Below are 24,532 nucleotides of genomic sequence, written 5' to 3'. Positions count from 1 at the left end.
TGATTGAACGTCACGATTGTGACTTGACTATAGGTCGTCGTTCAGGATTAATGGCACAAGATTGTCCCTTGAGAGGAAAGAAACAAGTTGCAGAAAACTAAAGGTTAATTTTTCTGATGCCTAAGGGAAGACGCGTTATAAGCAAAGATCCAAAAGACAAGCAAAACATTCTGCATCTTACCCCTTAAAATGTGATCGACTGAGTCACATATACTTAAAACAAAAAGTAAGGAAATGTGTGTTTGGTAGATTATGTCTTTGTTGTAACAATGCTTCTTGGCAATAAATCTTATATCGTTGGAAAGCCTGTTTATTTCCCGTTTAAATGGCGCCACATGTGTAAGGGACATGCATTTGTGGGATGAGCAGCAGAGCTGAGTATGTGGGTTGTGCCCATGAAAAATTTGCCAAATCTTCTCTGCCAATGCCAAACAGCTTATTTCGCTGCTGCTATTGACTCTTGTTTTGAGCTTCTGGTACCCCAGGTGCCTGACATAAAATTTATTGCCAAGAAGCATTGTTACAACAAAGAAATAATCCACCAAACACAAATTTCCTTACTTTTTGTGCTAAGTTCAGTAATGTGAATCAAACATATATGGGCAGTCTAAATGCATCCCATATAGAGACTGTTCATTTTTATCCCAGCCTCCCTACATTTTGCTCCATCACTTCACCCATTTACACTGAACTCCCCCAGAGGAGGGGGGTAAACTCGAGATGCATGTGTCTGCCATAGATAAACCAGTTGTCCCGTATTTGCAGGCAGACGCCATTCATCCAGACTGCGCCATCATTTCCCAGCACCTGAAGGCTCGGGAGATCTGCTTGCAGACTAGGAAGACTGAGGCGCAAAATCTTACTGGCTTCACTGGTATGTCCATGGTGATGCTTTGTGTCTGGTGACTGGTGTGGTTATCTAATGGTTGGAGTTCACAGTGTGTACTGTAATGTGTGTGTATACATACATACATACATACATACATACATACATACATACATACATACATACATACATATACATACATACATACATATATATATATATATATATATATATGTGTGTGTGTGTGTGTGTGTGTGTGTGTGTGTGTGTGTGTGTGTGTCCATGCAAAAATGTGCACACACAGATGAAGACAGACACCAAACGTTAGCATGCACACAAAATACACAGATCTATGCGCACGCAGGCACACACACATACACGCACCCCCCAAAAACTCACTCTAAGTGCACATGCATGCTAATGCACAGACACACAGACACACAAAAGAAAGACATGGACAGACACACACACACACACACACACAGAAGCGCATGAATACACACACACACACATGCATACAAGCGCCAACACATAGATGCAAACCTGCGTAATAAGAACAGAGAACTTGTCACGTGTGCAGGAAAGAATAGAAATGCGCAGTCCGCGCTGCAGGAGCAGAGCAGAGAGAGAAACCTGCAGCAGACAGAGGAGTGAGGAGTGCTAAGTAGAACCAAGGAGTAAAGACACAAAAGCAACTTGAGGAGTGCACTCAGTAGATTGCAGATCTCCACAAGGCATACGATCCTCCAAGTGCGTAATTGCTTTGTGGGATCAGGGGACACGCCCCCCCCCCAATGTACAAAAGAGGGAAACGGGAAATTTAACCCCCCCCAAAAAAAAACTCGTAGCGAATTGTGGAGACAGCCGGGGACCGCCGCAGTCGGGACGCGATCCAGGATCTCCCGCACCTCGGGTGACTACGTTAACCAGTCGACTAAAAGGCCCGACCCGCTGGATAAGGCCCAGCGAGTGTAGTTATTCATGGTCGTTACGCTATGCCCCTCCCTCGGGAAGCGCGTCCCCGCGCTTCAGAATATCAGCCCCCTCACGCCTCTTGGCGCACGCGCTTCCGATGGCCTCAAGTCAAGTCAAGTCCATTTTATTTGTATCACGGTCTCACCACCCCACTTCTGAGACCAATGTAGCGAATTCGGGGGGCAGTCGGGAACCGCCGCAGCCGGGACGCGAACCCGGGTCTCCCGCACCACGGGTGACCACGTTAACTAATCGACTTAAAGGGTCCGACCCATTAGCCAAGGGCTAGAGAGTCTACACATCAGTGGTCCTTACATTATCATCCATCGGTACAAGTTCAAGCTCATGAGACTGCAGTCAGTCACTTTTCTTCTTCTAATTACACTCGGTCGGGTGGGGGCAGCATTGAGTGTACCTGGTGGTGTACCACGAAAGAAACAAGAGAAGATACTCCGTCCGTGCGTGTGTGTGCGTGTGTGTATGTGCGTGCACACCTTGCGGTAAAAGGCGCCAACAGAGGCACAAGAGGCAGACAGAAAGCAGACCGATAAGATGCGGGTTCGAGGTGAGCAACAAGACATTGTATTACTCACACAACAGCCGCATAATATTGTTGGTGGCATGTCACGTGTTGTGTTAAAGTTCCTTATTCCAGAGTGTGTCCAGGGCGAGACAAAACAATCTGTAGAACCTGGCTAGCATTCAACCTCCATATCGCTAACAGTGGTCCTGAGGTCCCAGTCTCTCTTTGGGTTTCCTGATTCACTAAAACTAACACTGGTGATCCTGGATTGCCGGTACCATGAAGCCGGTTATCGCCTGTCTCTGTTAACGCTGCGGTTTCCAGCTGTGAGTGGGAGAGGCGGGTTGTTAACTGCTACGTTAGAAGCCACTTAGTCAGAACCATGAATGAAATACTGAGATGAGATAAAATGGCCACGTGATAGTACCCGAGGGAAAAATCGGTTTCAGTGACAACTGAAAGTAGTATTCAACAAAGTGAGTAAATAAATAATAACTCGGTCCCCCCAAAAGTCTGAGCGAGGATTGGTATGTCCCCTTCTCCAGCGCTGGGACTCGGTGACAAACCATCCCATTTTTCACCTGCCAGGAGGGTGTTTTTCCTGCCATTTTGAGACTTTTGTGCAGTGCCCAAATCGATTGAACGATTGAATATGCAGCGCTCAAGCTAAAAAAAATTTAATTAAAAAAAATCTACCTATTAAACGGTTTGCCTGTCAGTCGGTGGATGAGCAGCCACCTAGGCGGAAGTGATGGGCAAGGCAGTTCTTTTCAGTGTATTGAATCATTAGAATCAGTTCATTGAAAAGATTTGTTCAAAAGACTCGTTCACTGAATCGTTCGTTGAGCTCTGACTGGGTAGTGCCACTCACTGGACTCAAACACGTTCAGCTCAGATCGCGAACAAGTGAACTGAGAACGGTTGTGTGTGAGGGATAAAGCCAGTGATCTGAGAATCTAGCTGGATAAAGATGGCGTTTGCAAATACACACATGCACACACATCATCATCATCATCAGAATTATCTTTATTTGGCCATGTCATACATGGCATTTAATTTGATTCCGGTTTAGTGGTGCTCAATACTTCCACAGAATAACAGCAGAACACTTTTCAGGAATATATACAAGCATGATTATTCACAGGTGAAACATGAAGTCAGTAGGGCAGTGGTGTAGAGTGCAGAGATGCTGGAATAAATATTTTAGCAGGTTACTTATATACAAGAGATAGGTGGACATGACAGCATATGCATGTAGACATACAATATACAGTATATACAGTGTGCTTAGATTGACAATGTTAATCCCCTGCAGGCTACCGCCTGGTGGAGATAATAAAAAAGATAAAAGTTACACAACATTAACTGAAAAACGGAGAAATGAATCACATGAGATGCTTTTGCGTTGTCGTTATATTTCTATAACATTTGCTGCGAAAGATGAACTGCCAGTCTTTATGCAAGTCTTTAAACTCTAATCCTTCATGGATGCAGCAGTGTCCACAAAAACCATATGGTGTGTTTGTAACCACACACACACACACACATATATGTGTGTGCATATACATATATATATAAATATTAAGGTAGATGTTGGAAAAAAAGCTTTAATACATAGCAGTACAAGCCTGTTTTTTGTGTGTCAGATACTCATCAGCGTGACGCACAAAACGGGCTTGTATTAAAGTATGTATTAAAGTTTTTTTTCCTACATCTACATTAATATTCCGCTCCTCGTTTGCTCAGCACTTTTACCAACACCACTGACGGTTTCCAAAAAAAATAGAAAAATAAATAAATGCTCAGGGATCCAGTTTCCTCCCACAGTCCAAAGACATGTAAGTCAGGTGAATTGCTGGTACTAAATTGTCCCTAGGAATGAATGTGTGTGTATGTGTGTGTGTGTGGGGGGGGGCTGTGATGGCCTGGCAGCCTGTCCAGGGTGTCTCCCTGCCTGCTGCCCAGTGACTGCTGGAATAGGCTCCAGCATCCCCACGACCCTGAGAGCAGCATAAGCAGTTAAGACAATGGATGGATGGATGGATATATAAAACTTTGTTTAAAGAAACACTCAACGGTAGGGAAAGTGCTCAACAAATAAGGAGCAAAATAATCCAGTGAGTCAAGTACATTCTTTATGAGACAGTACAAGCCTGTTTCGTGCCATAAGCAATAGATTGACAGCTGGTGATTGCTTAAGGCATGATACAGGCTTGTACTGTCTTTTAAAGAATTTACTTGACTCACTGGATTATATATATATATATCACCCTTTTTTGGGTGGTGTGTGTCTTCTTCCTTCTTCGAGCTCAGGTCGTCTACCAGAGGCCCTGGGAGTTTGAGGGTTCTGTGCAGTATCTTAGCTGGTTCCTAGCACCACACTCTTCTGAACAGGGACCTCAGAGGTTGTTCCTGGAAACTGCTGGAGCCACTCTCCCAGTTTAGGGGTCACAGCTCCTAGTGCTCCTATTACCGCTGGGACTACTGTGGATTTCACCTTCTACATTCGATCTAGTTTTTCCTTCAGCCATTAATATTTCTCCAGCTCCTCATGCTCTTTCTTCCTGATTTTGCTGTCACTCGGGATTGCTACATCGATCACTACTGTTGTCTTCTGTTTCTTGTTGACCGTCACAATGTCTGGTTGGTTAGCCAGCACCTGCTTGTCAGGCTGGAACTTGAAGTCCCCCTGGATCTTAGCTCTGCCATTCTCAACCACCTTTGGCGGTGTCTCCCATTTGGAGTTGGGGACTTCCAGTCTGTATTCAGTACAGATATTCCTGTACACTATTCCAGCCATTTGGTTATGCCTTTCAGTGTACGCTTTCCCAGCTAGCATTTGACACCCTGCTATGAAGTGCTGGATTCTCTCAGGGGCATCTTTGCACAGCCTGCATCTTGGGTCTTCTCTGGTGTGGTAGACCCCTGTCTCAACCAATGTGGTCCTGAGTGCCTGTTCTTGTGCTGCTATGATCAGAGCTCCTGGGCTGTCCTTCAGTCCAGCCTTTTCTAGCCACTGGTAGGATTTCTTGATATCAACTATGTATTCTATCTGTCAACGGTACTACATCCCATGGAGGGGCTTGATCTTCCATGATACCTCCTCTTCTTCTACCTCTGCACTCTCTGTCTTCTGCAGCCTAAGGTACTCATTCAGTAGTTCATCCTGGGGGGGGGGGGTCTTTCTGATGTACTCATGGATGTTCCTTGTTTCATCCTGGATAGTGGCCCTGACACTCACTAACCCTCAGCCCCCATCTTTTCACTTATCGTACAGTCTCAGCCTGCTGGACTTTGGGTGGAACCCTCCGTGCATTGTGAGGAGTGTCTGTGTCCTCATATATGTGGCCCTTATCGCCTCCTTTGGCCAGCTTACTATTTCAGCTAGGTGTCTGATGACTGGTAGGGCATATGTGCTGATGGCTTGGATCTTATTCCTCCCATTGAGCTGGCTCCTCAGGACCTGCCTCACTCTTTGGAGGTATTTGGCTGTAGCTGACCTCCTTGCTGCCTCCTTGTGGTTTCCATTTGCCTGTGGAACACTAGATACTTGTTACTAGGTACTCTGTTATCACTAGGTACTCTGTTATCCTGCCATCTGGTGATTCAACTCACCACCTTTCCTCTTTTTGCCACCATTCAACAACACTTGTCCAGTCTGAATGGCATCCCTATAGATCCTGGTGAGGCAGATCAGCAGTTGAATGTCTCGCTCATTCCTGGCATACAGCTTGATGTAATCCATGTATAGGAGGTGGCTGATGGTAACTCCACTTCTGAACCTGTATCCATATCCACTCTTTGTGATGATTTGACTGAGGGGGTTCAGGCCTATGCAGAACAGCAGTGGGGACAGTGCATCACCTTGGTATATGCCACATTTGATGGTTATCTCTGTGATTGTCTTTGAGTTGGCCTCTCGTGTTGTTTTCCACTGCCACATTGAGTTCTTGATAAAGGCTATTAGTGTCCTGTTGGCTTTGTATAGTGCCAAGCACTCCAGTAACCAGCTTTGGGGCATTGAATCATAGGCTTTCTTGTAGTCAATCCAGGCTGTGCTCAGGTTGGTCTGTCTGGGCTTAAGAGTCATGGGGACTGCTCTATCAACCAGTAGCTGATGCTTTGACCCTCTGGTGTTGTTCCCAGTTCCTTTCTGAGTTTCGCTCATGTGACTCATGTGTCCATTCAGTTTAGCTGACATGATGGAGATGATGATGATGATGTGTGCGCGCGCATGTGTGTGTGTGTGTGTGTGTGTGTGTGTATATGTGTGTGTGTTGCGTGCCTGTGAATGTGCCCTGGTCATTGTGTGTTGCTGTTTTAAAAAGATGGAGCCGGTCATTCAGAAAAATTATGATCCTTTCCCATTTCACAAATGAACACTGCACTGACATTGGAGAGTGCACAATGGGACCCAGGACTTGAACACAGAAGTGCATGAACATCTAAATTAGCATCAGTTTATAAGCTGATGTATAAATAGAAACTGTATACGCACACATTAAGAAAATGGTCAGCAGATTGTAAAAATATCCATGCATTTTTTTTACGAATTGGAGGGGCAACATCAACTAGGGTGATGCCCAGAAACTGGACAAACCACCAATGAAGCCTAGCTCAGTCGATGGCCTTAACCTAGACACACTAGGGACAGTAGTGGTAAATAGGATGGTAGACATAGCTCGAACAGCAACAGCCTGCTGCAACTAAGATGTAACATGGGACATTTTTAGAAAGGTTGGTGTTTTTGGTATCGAAGAGACTCTTTAATAACACCCCTTATTAAAGAGTTATTAAAGAGTCTGACACAGGATTGTTTTATTACAGCACAGTTGCACTGCTAACACTGTCCAAGTGAAATTATATGCAATATCAAAATAGTGCAACAGACCTCAGGGGAAAGATAGATAGAAACAAGAAAATACAGCAATATGATATCATATTGCTATATTTTTCTCTTTTATATTAACCTACATATTCTGAATAGTTGTTCCAACTGCAACTCCTAACCCTAACGTGATCTTCCCACGTGCTACGTCCCCCTGGTGAAACTCCTCACTGTCAGGTGAAAAGAAGCAGCTGGCAAATCCACATGTATCGGAGGAGGCATGTGGTAGTCTCCAGCCCTCCCCACACCGGCAGAGGGGGTGGAGCAGCGACCAGGATGGCTTGGAAGAGTGGGGTAATTGGCCAAGTATAATTGGGAAGAAAAAAAAGGGGGGGGGGATTAATAGCACATGACGGCCATTAGGATCACTTTCTGAGTGCAAAATATCTCCATTGACGTTATTCTTTAAGGTGAACCATGTCATTTCCCCACTGACCTTTCCAAAAACAAGCACCATTTACCACTGAATATGGTAAATTGGCTAAGTACATTTGGGGAGTAAAAGGGGGGGGATCCACCCCTCTCCCCAAAAAAAGAATTAGATAGCCAGGTAATAATCACTGAACCAATGTAGCGATCTGGTGCCCATTTCAGACCTGCTACTCAACGCTATAGGCCTGTCTGTGTGATGTTGACTGTGAGGTGATATGCTTCTCATCAGATTACCACAAGAACACAACAGAATCCACACTGTTTCGAATAAACAAGAGCAAAGGACAACATATGACCCCCCCCCCCCCCCCAGCGACACCCTGGAAGCAATCAGCATCAAATCTCTAAAATTATCCTGAAAGATTCACAGATGACATGTGGGTCTTGACCGGCTACACAACTCCCACCAGAGCTGTCTGAGTTAAAGAGGAGCGATTGAGCCACAGGAAATTAATGAGAAGGATTTTTTTTTTTTTGGCTGATGTCTTGAAATTGGTTGATGTTAACCGGTAACTTTTCTTTATTTGTGAAACTTTCAATATAAGCAATTTGATCAGATTCATCATGGTTTAATCTAGACGCAATGAACATTTCCTCCTGTGATTCAACTCAAATCCGAAGACACGAGTCTCAATAAAACAGTCTGGGCATATTCAAAACCTCTGCTCTTCTTGTAGAAACTAGCACGTCGTATCCTTTTTTTTGTTTTTGTTTTTTGCATGTTTGAATGAGACAAAAGTCTCTTTGGACACCGCCGACACAATTTTGCTTTCCTTCTTTTCTCCAATCTGAAAAGCCAAAGATGAGGACTGTTCCCCATCACAGCACCGAGAGATCATCATGCAGGCAGCCCGTGTGACTTAATATCCAGGGCATCTGAATTTAGGGATTAAAAGAGGAAGGAATTCCCATATGGGAATCTTGTCCCAGCATTTGACAGGCAGCGTGACCGACATTTGTACTTCGTCACACTAGTCCAACTGGCAGCCCAACGAGAGCACTCCAAATATACTCATAACTCTTGGCCAGCACATCTCTCAAACACACATAACACGGAAGCTGGTTTGGTCAACTTTTCAAGGGTTTCCCATAGGCACATGATGCTCAGGCCCCAGCTCACCCAGTCACTCCTCACTTGCTCAGTCACACACACACACACACACACACACACACACACACACACACACACACACACACACACACACACACACACACACACACACCTTCTTGTACTATCTTCGTGAGGACTTTCATTTCCTTGCCCCAAACCTTAACCATCATAACTACATGCCTAACCTTAACCTTTACCCTCACCTTGACCTAATCGATTCTGTGCATAACTGTAGTCCACTGACTTCCGGGTTCTACTGCAGCGGTCATACCAGTTTCCTGTTTGCTGACGTGTGCTATTGACAATGGCACATTTATCCATGGTAAATCTTGCAGGCATCGGGAAAAAAATATGCCATTGTCAGTGGCACACGCCAACAAACAGGAAACTGGTATGACCGCTGCAGTAGAAACCGGAAGCTTAACGCCTAAACCCAAATCCTAACCCTAAAACTGACCCTTGCAGAAGTGTGGTTGGTCCTCACTTGCAAAGATGTCCTCACTCTGATGATAAAAATTTGGTTGTCAAGCATAGCGGTCTATTCCATTGCCTACCAACACGGGGATCGCCGGTTCAAATCTCCGTGTTACCTCCGGCTTGGTCGGGTGTCCCTACAGACACAATTGGCCGTGTCTGCGTGTGGGAAGCCGGATGTGGGTATGTGTCCTGTCGCTGCACTAGCGCTTCCTCTGGTCAGTCAGGGCACCTGTTCAGGGCAGGGGGAGGGGGAACTGGGGGTAATAGCGCGATCTTCCCACGCGCTATGTCCCCCTGGCGAAATGCCTTACTGTCAGGTGAAAAGAAGCGGCTGGCGACTCCACACGTATCGGGCGAGGCATGTGGTAGTCTGTAGCCCTCCCCGGATCAGCAGACGGGGTGGAGCAGTGACCTGGATGGCTCGGAAGAGTGGGGTAATTTACTGGGTACAACTGGAGCGAAAAAAGGGGGGATTGGTTGTCACAAGGAACACACACACACACACACACAGAGTCAGCCACTCACTCACTAATCACAATTTCAACCTGCTTTGGTCTTCTGCAGACAAGCCCAAATAAACCATCTCCTGTAGATGAGGTGCTCTGGGAAGAAGAGCATCCATAAAGGGACACGGGGAGGCCGCCCTTCTGCCTGCCCAGCCCCCAGCTTCAGCCTCGGTGTGAGGGACCATCAGTCCAAGTGGAGCGGCAAAACAATAAATCGGCCTGACAAAGTAAATGTAACTCTTGATGTTGAGTCGTCCCCGACGAGGCGCGGCTCCTCTCCTGGATAATGCCAGCCCGATGACCCACCGCTGTCCTGACGCGCCACGCAGCAGGAAATATCATTTCCTCCAAACCCTCCACGCGGATACAAAATGGTGGGCGCTCAAGGAAATAAAGAGGGACGACAGAATGATTGGATAATGCATTAGATACGCCGGCGTGGTACAAATGGAGTGAGGAAGGCAGCAAGATTGGATATTCCATCAGACAGGCTGAAGTCCATAAGTCACTGTCGGGGCCTTCCTTTCCTCAGCATCAACCCCCCCCCCCCGCCCACAGCGGATGGCTGAGAGGAAGCAGCTACGCAATACATTTCACTGCTCACCGAGGAAGAACTTCCATGTGATCAATCTTTTGTTTATTCTTCTTTAGCTTTTGCATAGAAAAAAATATATATTTGCAGAAGGAACAGATTGAAATAACCGAGCCACCGTAATAAGGAAATCACAAGCACTGAACGAAAAGGAAAATATGGAAAACTAGACTTGAGATGAAGCCTGGAGAATTCTCTCTTTTTTTTCGTTAACTTTCTTTGCTCAGAAGTAGAGGAGAAACCTGGAAATGACCTTTAACTTAGAACCATGTAAATAACAGTAAGGGGACTCGGACTGGGAAGTTGATGACCCTGAGGGAAACTAAACTGATCCCCCCCCCACCTTTTTCTCCCCAATTGTACTTAGTGCCAATTACCCCCACTCTTCTGAGCCGTCCCGGTCGCTGCTCCACCCCCTTTGCGATCCGGGGAAGGCTGCAGACTACCACATGCCTCCTCCGATACATGTGGAGTCACCAGCCGCTTCTTTTCACCTGACAGTGAGGAGTTTCGCCAGGAGGACGTGGCGCGTGGGAGTATCACGCTATTCCCCCTCCTCCCTGAACAGGTGCCCTGACCGACCAGAGGAGGCGCTAGTGCAGCGACCAGGGCACATACCCACATCCGGCTTCCGCAGACATGGCCAACTGTGTCTGTAGGGACGCCCCATGTTGGTAAGCAACGGAATCGACCGCCACGCCCCCCGGACGCCCTTAAATTGATTTCCATCCAGCAGAATCACCTGTCATTTTCTTTCTGCTGGCATGTCCTCGTGGACTGCCCGGTGATCACTGTAACGTTTAAAAATAAAAACTCAAATATCACGAAGCTGCGTTTTGGCATCTTTAGCGAAACGTTTGCATAACAACAACGGTACATCCGCTAGTGCATATGCTATCCATGGCTACTCACGCGCCTCTCTCACTCCGCTACTTCCGGGCTTAACGTGAACCAAGAACGTCTCACATATATACGATACTTTAGCCTAGAGCGCCCCCTTGTGACCAGAATAAACACTAAAACTAACACCAGAAACGTCACTAAAACATGTTACAAAGCATGGACACTACAATCACGTCAACGCTCCTGTTTGCCATCGCTCAGTCAAGCAAATGTTCAAATGACAGATGGATAAATCTAGGAGAGGGAACGCCAGCATCTGTCCAAACCGTGTCTCAGCAGTATCCAGCCAAGACCGGACATCTCAGTTTGACATGAGGTGCTAAAGGGTGTTTCTTTTTCGGTCAGAGAGTTACGTCAGGCCACCTGCAGCCTTTTCATATCCCTCACTGGCTGAAAGAATCTCGACTTTTCCTCAGAGGACAATATTCCATGCCAAAAGACCGTCTGAAGATGTCTGTCTTTCTCCAGCCTGGATGATAAACACAAAGAGTCCACCCATCCACTCGTTCCCGTCTGTCTTTTTCCGACACAACACTTCCATTACCAAGTAATCCCCTCTCTCTCTTTTCGCCAGTGCAGGATTTATGGCTGGGGGACACAGAGGGGCGGATTAATCATAAAGTTTTACCCCGATCCGCTTAGAGGGAAGGGAATCCGTTAGCAACCACGTTCCCACCACGCATTTGAAGCAGGAGTCAAACCCATAACCTATTGTTGCACACACAATGGAGTGCAACACGGGGTCGGCCCAGGATAACCCGAGAAAATTTTAATGGCGTCTTTCGGTATGTCTCTTAAACTGTCTAGAGAGATGATCATGACAGCTGGGACCCGGCAGACTCAGTTACCCTTGTCACTGTTACCCCAAACTGTCAGAAAGCCATAGATACTCCAATGAGTGATGGTGAAATTAAAGTGGAATTGATAATGGGATGATTAAATCATGTACTGGTTGATTAATTGATTGATTAATTGACTGATCTGTTTATTGATTGATTGATTGATTGATTTGTTGGTTGGTCGATTTGTTGATTGATCGATCGATCGACCGACAAGTGTTGGATTGATTGATTGATTGATTGATTGATTGATTGATTGATTGATTTATAGATAGATAGATATCACCCCACACACCCTGCACATCCTCCTCTCTCTCTCTGCAGGTTGCAGAACCGAGTGGGATCGTTTACAGTGCTGGCTGAGAGCAGAGGTTGGCCAGGTGGTCAATGTTTCCTGTTCCGAAATCTTCCAACATTTCTCCAGCGATCAAGGTACGGTTTCTGTCTGACTCTGTGTGAGCAAACAGATAGAATTCACCACATTGTAACATCTAACGTTACAAATACAGAACAGTCATAACCAGACATTTTCCCCTGTGTGTTGGTTGCATCCCCGCTTCTATCATCCTCAGCCCAGAGATGGATTATCTGGTCAAGCTTCGCAGTGCTCACCTAGTACATAGAAAAGATTGAGACTTGGTGGGGAATCTTAATTAAATAGCCACCACTACATGAATTATTAATGTACGCTTGCTGGCACAAACATATAGCCAATGCTCTGGGGCCTTTCCTAGATTTTTGGCAGTGCTATCTTTGTTTGTAAGATCCATTTGCATTGCTTTGCACTTGATAAGTTATCATTCCCCGGGGGGCCCTGGGTCATGCTGTGCTGATTTTGTTCCTAGATTAAATGTGCTGATGAGAGTCAATGAGAAATGTTTGCAAATCAAAAAGAACAACTTCAGTGTTCTCCTGGAGATAATAGTGGGGCTATTGTATAGCTTTCAATCATTGCTAACCCCTGAATTAAAGTAGAGATTTCACCTGATTTGCATTCAAATTATTTTCCTCTCGCAGTTTCAAAAGAGAATTTTGAACATCTTGGTCATTTCAAACATTTGTTATTGTTTATTGAATGTCTGTCAGCAATGGAAATGATTCATGTTACACCCTTGTGCAAACGGTCATCTAGAGTCTGTTTGCACAAGTGTGAGGCCCACCTCCCCTAGGGGGCGCCACGGAGCTTCAGGGGAGGTGCAGGGTGGGGGGGGAGCAGGGAAATACAAGAAAATGTTCAAGGGCTGGTCAGTAAGGGATAGCAAGAGCAAAATTATACATTATAAAATAATTCATAAGTATTGTTGGACTCCAGTCAGACTTAAAAGCTCGGTCTAATTCAAAGCAATGAAAGCTGGAAATGTAAAAGTTCTATGGGTACTTTTGTACACCTCATGTGGGACTGTCTGCTGGTTTCTCCATTTTGGACACGAGTGGTTGGACCAGCCCTTGCCAAGCTCGCCGCATCTATGCCTTCTTGTAGACAAATCTGCTCTACCAGCTGGACTCACAAAGGCACAGTCTGGGTCAGCCTTTACAGGCTTCCTTATGCAGCCAGGGTTTTATTTAGGACCTGGAAAAATACAAGCACACTGTGCTGTAAGGACTGGATCGAACTCATGACAGCTACAGCCTCATACGAGTTGATGTTAGCTAAAATGAGAGATGCTGTGCCTAAATTCACTGAAATGTGGGGTAGCTTCCTCGGATTTATTAGATTATTTATTATTATTTATTTACTATTTATTATTATTTGTTAGATCGTTAGATGGCAATATGTAAGAGAGCCTTGATGTATATCTTATGGGGTGTTGTGGAGGGGGGGCGAGGTTTTGTGGCCTAACATGCTGTGCTGTTAAGCTTGCTTCTGTTTTTTTGTTTTGTTTGTACTGTAATGTTGGTGTTTGGAAAAAAAAATATTAATGACAAAAAAAATAGGCCCCGTAATGGACTGGTGGCCTGTCCACTGTCCAGGGTGTCTCCCCGCCTGCCGCCCAATGATTGCGCCAGCATCCCCGCTACCCTGAGAGCAGGGTAAGCGGTTTGGATAATGGATGGATAATGACGACAAAAAAAAGGAAATGTACAAGAAAGTATGACGATGTATATTTAAAACTGGGATTTTCTTAGACCGGACCCGCCAATGCTCCAGGGCCAAGATGTGTTTTTTGTAAAGCGCATATGTGTGTGTGTATATATATATATGGGCTACATATGATAATAATAATAAGTATTATTAGGCCCTGGTGACTTGATGTTCTCTGAAGGGAGGCTCACTTTCTTACACTGATCTAGAGTAAACAATTACATTTTACTACTGGCTTATTGATTCACTAACAAACAGATTTTATGGTCTCAGTGAGTGTCAAGTGATCGGTTATTTACAAATTCTGGGCTTCAAATTGTGTATTTAAAAGCATCATCATAAACGTCACATGAACATAAGCATCACATTGTGCATCTATGGTGGAAAACAGGGCAGTTGTCAATGTCATGTATAGCTGTCATCCGTGCACGCTTGGCATGCGTATTTGTACGTGGAAGGATTTTGTACTCTAGTATGTGCATAGGAATGAATGAGCAGAGATGGTTTCATTTCAAATTTGTTGTGTCTCTGCTAATCCCTACTACAGTGCAGATGGGCCCCGTGGACTGTGTTTAAGTCAAATGCCTGACCAACATCAACAATGACGCCTTAGAGAAACGCCACATGTGAGATAAGCGCAATTTAGCTCCCCGCACATCATAGTGCCCTTATCACTTATCGTCTGTTGCAGCTGCTAGACATGCCAGTGTGGATCTGTGGTTGGGATTCTCAAACACACTGTCTAGCTCCCAGTGGACCGAAAAGTCTCCAATTGGTGCTACTCCCTATACAGGTTGCTGTAACATGACACATGTAAAGGTATGGTTACAGCAACTAACCTACAGAAACTGTAGTGTACTTTCACATTATGCAAACAAGATGAAGAATTAAATTAATTAGGTTTGTGACCACAGCTATCTGCAGTGATTAGTATCATTTATGAATGTTCTATGGTGGTATGGTGGAGCAGTTGTCAGCGCTGTCGCCTCACAGCAAGAAGGTCCTGGGTTCGAACCCTGGGGTTGTCCAACCTTGGGGGTCATCCCAGCTTGTCCTCTGTGTGGAGTTTGCAAGTTCTCCCCATGTCTGCAGTGGGTTTTCTCCGGGTGCTCCGGTTTCCCCCACCATCAAAAAGACATGCACGTTAGGGTTAATACTCCTGTCTGTGCTCCTGACTGAGGTGTGGCAAGAAGAACTGGAGTTGGTCCCCGGGTGCTGCACGGCGGCTGCCCACTGCTGCTAGCTACACAGCTAGGATGGGTTAAATGCAGAGTGTAATTTTCCCACGGAGATTCAATAAAGTATATCAAAAAATTAAAAAAATTTAAATCTACTTAATTTCTCTGATAGAAACCATAGGCTATTATGACCTGAGCTGTAGGTCAACAAAACAGACCACAGTCTTGGCTTTTAGCCTGGGTAACTGACTGTGCACTCAGTGTTTTATGTTATTTCCGCTCAATGGGACTCAAAAAGAGACCCACTGCCATGAATCCCTACGTGCCTGTGTTCAAATACCAACCAGTGCTTTTATGCTTTAACTGTGGGCCAAGCACTTCTGTGCACATGCACATGCACTTATGCATGCACTCACTACTGCTAACACACAGTCACACACATGTGCATGGACATAGTCACACTTACACTCCAAAAAGCACACACAGGTAGAGGTGCACACAGGCACACACACACAAACACAGGAAAACATCAAGAGACCTAGTTGGCTGTTTCCTTTCCTCACCTACTGCTTCTAAATGGATGTTAGTAAATGTCAATGTGGACACGAAGTCAACAAATATTTGCTGGCTGACAACACAGAACACTGCAGAAGACCAACGAAATAGCAATGGAGCAGTCCAACAATGTTCTTTTTTTAAATTCAGAATATAGAAATAACGCACATTGATGAAAAAAAAAAGACATCTTCTATTCTTGAAAAATGTACAACTCCAATTCCGTTTTTTTTTTTTTTGCCTCACCAAGGCAACTTGCTAAAATGAGGTAGTGGATGAAAGACTTTTCAAGATAGATAAAGATGGATTTTTGCACACTATATTTCATGAAAGCTTCACTTTCTTACCAAGGCCTTTATTGAATAACCTGCACCGGAGCATCTGCACAGTCGATGAATCAAGCTGGCATCACCCGTGGCTTTTCATACTTGGAATGAAATACCGCCTGGGTCTTATCTGTATTATAACTAGCAATTTTCTTTAGAAGTTTTGTTAAGTTCTGAAAAAAAACCCAGATGTAATAATATATATATCCCAGCGCTCCTATGGCCCTGTTGTTGCACCACCCCTGCAGTGGATGGGTGGGGATGGTAGATTCCCTGTGTGTAGTTTGATAGACATGGAGTTTCTTTTCACTTTCACTTTCAGGTGACAGTAACGTGGGCGGAGGCTCCATATTTTATCTCTCAGATCCGGTTGCCCACCCAAAAACACAGCCAATTATCGCCTCTGCGATGCCCAGGCAATGCCTATAGGCAATGCAGGCGCTCAAACCATGGACCACAGTGCTCGCCAACCAAGTGCCTAATCCAGTAATGGTTAACTGAATAGCAGGACAAATCGATGAAATATCTTTCATGAGATGAAATGGCACCAACTTGGATTTCTCTAAGACCACAAAACACAAAGGATTATTTCTATTTGGGGGCCAGTACTGCTTCAGTTCATTTATAAAAACAAGGAGGACTTAGTTTTGATAATAGCGTTCAAGATTTGCTGCCACAGCGTATCCAGGAGAGCAGGTTAGAAACGGATTTAGGGGGAGATTAGCCACTACTGTATGAAGAATCTTTTTAAAATTAAACGTCTATGCTGCCTTGTGCATAAAAGTCCATTAACTGATTACCTTAATTTGTAAGTTAATACCACACTACTACTACTACTACTACTAGTACTTTCGGCTGCTCCCGTTAGGGGTCGCCACAGCGGATCACCTGTTTCCATCTCTTCCTGTCCTCTGCGTCTTCCTCTGTCACACCAGCCACCTGCAAGTCCTCCCTTACCACATCCATAAACCTCCTCTTTGGCCTTCCTCTTTTCCTCTTCCCTGGCAGCTCCATATTCAGCATCCTTCTCCCAATCTACTCGGCATCTCTCCTCCACACATGTCCAAACCATCTCAATCTTGCCTCTCTTGCTTTGTCTCCAAACCATCCAACCTGAGCTGTCCCCCTAATATACTCGTTCCTAATCCTGTCCTTCTTCGTCACTCCCAATGAAAATCTTAGCATCTTCAACCCTGTCACCTCCAGCTCCACCTCCTGTCTTTTGTCGGTGCCACTGTCTCCAGAACATATAACATAGACGTTAATCCCGTGCTGCTTTTGCAAATAAGTGCATGAACCACTGGACCGCTGAAGAGGGAAGGGCCACTCAGTGATGATGTCTGCCCATTAACCAGCTGCCAGTCCATCTCACAAGTTAAAATGAAGGCAGGCATTTACATGGGAAAGAACGTCCATTATTTTTTGATCAGACATGATAAAAGAGTCTGTTACCACGAAAACTAGATCAGCTTCAGAAAGGCAAAGCGTGGCTGTTAAGTGTTAAGTTCAAGCAAGAAAGGGCCGGGAGAATTTGTGTTCAGCAAATTTAAGCCGCGTGAACACCGGAGCCCTGTAAAAAGCAGTTCCTGTTTGTTCATGTTGTTTTCTTCTTTTATGGGAAATTTGCACCTATGCTCTCGGCCCAGCACAGGGGCCCCGACCTCTTTTAAGAGCGTGCAACTTAAGTGCTCCCCAAGGTGAAACAGTTTCAACTTTTGCTGAAGCATCACAGACAAACAAACAAACAAACAAAGGTGACTGATTCTAATCTTGGTGTCCACCCCCACACCAGGGTACGTTTTCAGAAACTGCACGGTTAATGGTTGGACAGAACTGTATCCGCCGTACGAAGAGGCCTGTGCTTTCAATGATGACAGCGAGCCCGAATCTGAGGTAGACGCTTAACTTCAAATCACGGCCCGACTGAAATGCGGTCTTGTTGATTGTGCTTGCTGTTGACTGTCTCTGTTCTTCCTGCTTTCCCTTCTCTTATACTGCACTGCCTCCATAGACGTCCATACTTTTGCTTTTAAGTTTGTAAGTGCAATAATTTTCAACATGTTTTTGCCTAATCTGGGATCAATTAAATAGCTTTATGTCATAAATTAGCTTATAAAGGTCATCCGGGTAGCATGGCAGTCTATTCTGTTGCCTACCAACACGGGGATAGCCGGTTCGAATCCCCGTGTTATCTCCGGCTTGGTCGGGCGTCCCTACAGACACAATTGGCTGTGTCTGCAGGTGGGAAGCCGGATGTGGGTATGTGTTCTGGTCACTGCACTAGCGCCTCCTCTGGTCGGTCGGGGTGCCTGTTCAGGGTGGGGGGGGGGGGGACTGGAGGGGAATAGCGTGATCCTCCCATGCACTGCGTCCCCGTGGTGAAACTCCTCACTGTCAGGTGAAAAGAAGCGGCTGGCGACTCCACGTGTATTGGAGGAGACATGTGGTAGTCTGCATCCCTCCCCGGATCGGCAGAGGGGGTGGAGCAGTGACCGGGATGGCTCGAAAGAGTGGGGTAATTGGATAAGTACAATTAGGGGGGGAAAGGGGGAACCCCCCCCAAAAAAAATAAATAAATACATAAATAAACAAATTAGCATAAAATATGTTATCCAGCAATATATATTGGGAATCTTTTTTTCCTGAATGAGATCTCTATCATTTTGAAATACAAAAATATCCCACTTCCATTTACAAAATGACTGAAAGAAGGAGATCTGAGCAGAAGGACAGCAGGTAACATTAACTGGCAAAATAATACAATTTCTATTCACAGAATTGCTCCATGGACACATGAACAATGTTTTCTTATTTCTTATCCAAATTTGGATAGGCACCACTTTAGAGGATAATTTCCCCATGCTGCCTCTAGTGTATTTGCTGTACTATGGAAGAAAAGTCAGACAAATGTGTGCCTGTGTGTGTGTGCAGAAGAAAATTACATTTGTAGTAACTCTAATATATATATACAGTGCATCCAGAAAGTATTCACACCCCTTCACTTTCCCCACATTTTGTTATGTTACAGCCTTATTTCAAAATGGATTAAATTCCCTTTTTTCCCTCATCAATCTACACACAATACCCCATAATGACAAAGTGAAAAAGGTTTTGTAGAAATTTTTGTAAATTCATTGAAAATAAAAAACTGAAATATTGCATGTACGTACATAAGTATTCACACCCTTTACTCAGTACTTGGTTGAGGCACCCTTGGCAGCGATTACAGCCTCAAGTCTTCTTGGGTATGAAGCTACAAGCTTGGCACACCTATAGATCCTCTCAAGCTCTGTAAGGTTAGATGGGGAGCGTCGCTGCACAGCTATTTTCAGGTCTTTACAGAGATGTTCAATGGGGTTCAAGTCTGGGCTCTGGCTGGGCCACTCAAGGACATTCACAGACTTGTCCCAAAGCCACTCCTTCATTGTCTTGGCTGTGTGCTTAGGGTCATTGTCGTGTTGAAAGGTAAACCTTCGCCCCAGTCTGAGGTCCTGAGCACTCTGAAGCAGGTTTTCATCAAGGATCTCTCTGTACTTTGCTCTATTCATCTTTCCCTCGATCCTGACTAGTCTCCCAGTTCCTGCTGCTGAAAAACATCCCCACAGCGTGATGCTGCCACCACCATGCTTCACTGTAGGGATGGTATTAGCAAGGTGATGAGAGGTGCCTGGTTTCCTCCAGACATGATGTTTGGCCTTCAGGCCAAAGAGTTCAATCAGACCAGAGAATCTTGTTTCGCATGGTCCGAGAGTCCTTTAGGTGCTTTCTGGCAAACTCCAAGCGGGCTGTCATGTGCCTTTTACGGAGCAGAGGCTTCCGTCTGGCCACTCTACCATAAAGGCCTGATTGGTGGAGTGCTGCAGAGATGGTTGTCCTTCTGGAAGGTTCTCCCATCTCCACAGAGGAACGCTGGAGCTCTGTCAGAGTGACCATCGGGTTCTTGGTCATCTCCCTGACCAAGGCCCTTCTCCCCCGATTGCTCGGTTTGGCTGGGCGGCCAGCTCTAGGAAGAGTCCTGGTGGATCCAAACTTCTTTCATTTACGAATAATGGAGACCACTGTGCTCTTCGGGACCTTCAAAGCTGTAGAAAATTTTTTTGTACCCTTCCCCAGATCTGTGCCTCGATACAATCCTGTCTCGGAGGTCCACAGACAATTCCTTTGACTTCATGGCTTGGTTTCTGCTCTGACATGCGCTGTCAACAGTGGGACCTTATATAGACCGGTGTGTGCCTTTCCAAATCATCTCCAATCAATTGAATTTACTACAGGTGGACTCCAATCAAGATGTAGAAATATCTCAAGGATGATCAGTGGGAACAGGATGAACCTGAGCTCAATTTTGAGTGTCATAGTAAAGGGTGTGAATAGTTATGTACATGCAATATTTCAGTTTTTTATTTTTAATAAATTTGCAAAAATTTCTACAAAACCTTTTTCACTTTGTCATTATGGGATATTGTGTGTAGATTGATGAGAAAAAAAGGAATTTAATCCATTTTGGAATAAGACTGTAACATAACAAAATGTGGGGAAAGTGAAGGGGTGTGAATACTTTCCAGATGCACTGTATAAAACAAAAGCACCCTTTTTCATCCATTGCCTAATTCCTTAGTAAAGTTGTCCACTGATGGTTAAAGCACTTTTACACATGCACCCTGGAAGTCTCTCATGTGGGCTACGCGGAGCTGGAACCTCTCTGCAGACATCCACCCAGCTCCAGTGATTTAAAGGTTATGTTGACATGACATCTCATTCATCGGGTCATCGCCCCTCAGCGCCTCTGACATCCTCCAAATCTTGTTAATGGCATCTCTCTTTCCCTGTCCCATTCTTTCTGCCTTTCTCCATCTTTCCCCCATTTCTCTTCGGTGTGTCTCACCCTATTTTATATGCCTTCCCTTGTCTGTCTGCTCCCTTTCTTTCCATTCCTCCTCGTCTTTCTCACAGTTGTTCTCTGCCTTTCTCAAGCTCTCAATTTATGGGTAACTTCTTTATCTCTTACTCACTCTCTCTCTCTCTCTCTCTCTCTCTCTCTCTCTCTCTCTCTCTCTGCTCTGTCTGTCTGTCTGTCTGTCTGTCTGTCTCTCTCTTGCTGTCTCCCTCACCAGACGAATTACCTCTCTACATTCAGAAAGGTGTACACCGTGGGCTATGCCACTTCGCTCATCTCTCTCATAACAGCTATAGTGGTGTTCACTGCCTTCAGGTAGGACTCGGACACTCTGCATCATTTTGACAGTAGACACACATAGAGACAGGCCAGCAGGTGGACAAACCACCTAACTTGGCGTTTGCACTCCTATTTTACCGGTGATCCAAACCAGTGTGGCGATTCATCTAGGTAGACTGTTGTAATATTCACTCTCAGATCATTATTAGCTCTCGCTAACAGGAACGATGATAAATATGCAGTACCAGCAGTCATTAAGAGAGACTGGTGCGTCAGCACAAGTTATTTGTACCCCGCAATTACATGTGTGTGTGTGTGTGGGGGGGCATTCAATTTCCTTTACCCTGCTGTCTGCTCTCGTCAGGAAGTTCCACTGCACCAGGAACTACATCCACATCAACCTTTTCGCCTCCTTCGTCCTGAGGGCTACTGCCGTCTTCATCAAAGATGCCGTGCTGTTTGCTGATGAGACCCTCGACCACTGCTCCATGTCCACGGTCAGCGCTGCTATCATTACACATGCTTATTTTCTAAATCAGCCACTCCCAACTCTCGACCTCTGTCTGTTTTCTATTCTACCAGTTTATTAATTACAGTAAATATTTTATATGCATGCCCATGTTGTTGTGCCACTTCCCTGACCTCCCTGATTAGACGGCAGGAGTACCTGGCAGGAGGGCTGGGCAATAATTCAACATGATCATTTATCGTCTTCCAATGGTATCGTATCGAGATGAAATTCAGATAATGTCGTATCGTGATACACAATTTTACTGTCTAAATTAACGACAGCAAGAATCTATGACCTAAGATTTCTCACAAAATGAATATTTGGGGGTGGGGGGGCATAATCTGAAAAGTACTTTATACTTAATATCGCCAAACACTTCAATGTGATGAAACTCAGTTGGATCTTTAAACATAGTATATTTGCGGGCGTCCGGGTAGCGTGACGGTCTATTCCGTTGTCTACCAACACGGGGATCGCCAGTTCGAATCCCGTGTTACCTCCGGCTTGGTTGGCATCCCTACAGACACAAATGACCATGACTGCGGGTGGGAAGCCAGATGTGGGTATGTGTCCTGGTCGCTGCACTAGCGCCTCCTCTGGTCAGTCGGTGTGAGGTGAACTGAGGGGAATAGCATGAGCCTCCCATGCGCTACGTCCCCCTGGTGAAACTCCTCACTGTCAGGTGGACAGAAGTGGCTGGTGACTCCACATGTATCGGAGGAGACATGTGGTAGTCTGCAGCCTTCCCCGGATCGGCAGAGGGGGTGACTGGGAGCAGTGACTGGGATGACTTGGAAGAGCTAGGTAATTGATTGGGTAAAATTGGGGAGAAAAACAGGGGAAAAAAAACAAAAAAAAACATTTTTCATATGTAGGCAGATATGATATACATATTGATATCTAAAAAAAATCTCCTATGATTATTGTAATAATTATAGTTTACATATTGCCCGGCATTACCTGCAAGGATAGGGAAGTATTGTGGAGTCCTGAGGACCAAAGATGAGAGCCACATCATTAGTTTATCTAAATGTAGAGACAACAGAGAGAGAGAGAGAGAGAGAGAGAGAGAGAGAGAGAGAGAGAGAGAGAGAGAGAGAGAGAGAGAGAGAGAGAGAGAGAGAGAGAGAGAGAAGGAGAGGGGGGGGAGAGAGAGAGAGAGAGAGAGAGAGAGAGAGAGAGAGAGAGAGAGAGAGAGAGAGAGAGAGAGAGAGAGAGAGAGAGAGAGAGAGAGAGAGAGAAAGGGATGACAACTGAGAAAGCAGTTGCTTCCATCTTGGCATGCTGAGCGACCCAAAAGCCCAGTTTGTTGACAAATGGATCTGATGGTATTTCTGAAATGATCTGTTGACAAGATGTTATCACAGCAAAAAAAAAAACAAAACATGCATAAACCCCTCAGGGTTGTTTTGCTCTTTTGATGCACTGGATTATAAAGCATACCTGAGGTGACCTCAGGAGATGCCCCCATGTCCTGGTTTTGACAGGGAGATCATGACTGTGTGCAAACAGGGCTCATGTACTCATCTTCTTCTGAGTCACTCTCTACTCTTGTTGTACGAGTCTACACATCGATTTTTAGGAAAATCCTACTCATTATTATTATTATCATTATATTATTATTATCATTATCAGAATACTTTATTCACCCCCAAGGGGAAATTGGGTCCTATTACAAACACGCACGCTCTCGTAAAGAAAAACTAAAAACTAACAAGTTAAATAAGAAATAGAAATAGGAACTACAAGTCCAATCTGGCCTGGGAAAGCCTTGGGATCCCCCAGGAGGAGCTGGAGGGCGTTGCTGGGGAGAGGGACGTCTGGAGTGCCCTACTTAGCTTGATGCCACCGTGACCCGACCCCGGAAAAGTGGCTGAAGATGAGATGAGATGAAATAGGAACAACAGAGTATATAAACATAACACCCTATCTATACTGCACTACCGCAGCACGAAACAAACAGCACAAACAAACACCCGACAGGGTAAAACAAGTTGAAGGGTCAGTCCAACGACTGTTAACTCAGAGTGTGTGACACTCTTAGGGAGGAGTTGTAAAGTTTGATGGCCGCAGGCAGGAATGACCTCCTGTGGCACTCTGTAGTGCATTTTGGCAGAATGAGTCTATTACGTAAAGTACTCCTGTGCCCGACCAGCATGTTATGGTGTGGGTGGGAGACATTGTCCATGATGGCACATAACTTCAACAGTGTCCTCCTCTCAGAAACCGCTGCCAGAGAGTCCAGCTCCACCCCCACAACGTCACCGGCCTTGCGGACCAGTTTATTGAACCTGCTTGCATCTGCTACCCTCAACCTGCTGCCCCAACACACAACAGCAAACAGGAGAGCACTGGCCACCACAGACTCGTACCACAACCCGAGCATCGTCTGGCAAATGTTGAAGGACCTCAGCCTCCTCACAAAGTAGAGACAGCTCTGTCCCTTCTTGTAGAGGGCATCAGTGTTCTTAGCCCTGTTCAGTTTATTGTCTATATTCACCCCCAGGTGGTATTCCACAGTGTCCACAATAACCCCCTGGATGTAAACAAGGGTCACTGGTGTCATGTCTCTCCTCAGATCAACAACCAACTCCTTTGTCTTAGTCACGTTGAACTGCAGATGGTTCTGCTCAC

General features: G+C 45.3%; 1 protein-coding gene across 1 annotated transcript in view; it reads left to right on the top strand.

Annotated features, from left to right (window-relative positions):
* Positions 1–24,532, top strand: part of ghrhra (growth hormone releasing hormone receptor a) — a 38,249-nt gene that overhangs the window by 809 nt on the left and 12,908 nt on the right. The window contains exons 2-6 of the mRNA XM_056293803.1: positions 740–874; positions 12,397–12,504; positions 18,007–18,107; positions 21,326–21,423; positions 21,752–21,884. Of these exons, the coding sequence (XP_056149778.1) occupies positions 740–874; positions 12,397–12,504; positions 18,007–18,107; positions 21,326–21,423; positions 21,752–21,884 (575 nt within the window). The remainder of the gene's footprint in view (positions 1–739; positions 875–12,396; positions 12,505–18,006; positions 18,108–21,325; positions 21,424–21,751; positions 21,885–24,532) is intronic.

This window comes from Lampris incognitus, chromosome 14 (assembly GCF_029633865.1).
Source record: "Lampris incognitus isolate fLamInc1 chromosome 14, fLamInc1.hap2, whole genome shotgun sequence".
Taxonomy (NCBI): domain Eukaryota; kingdom Metazoa; phylum Chordata; class Actinopteri; order Lampriformes; family Lampridae; genus Lampris; species Lampris incognitus.
This window is presented reverse-complemented; position numbering and strand designations above follow the sequence as displayed.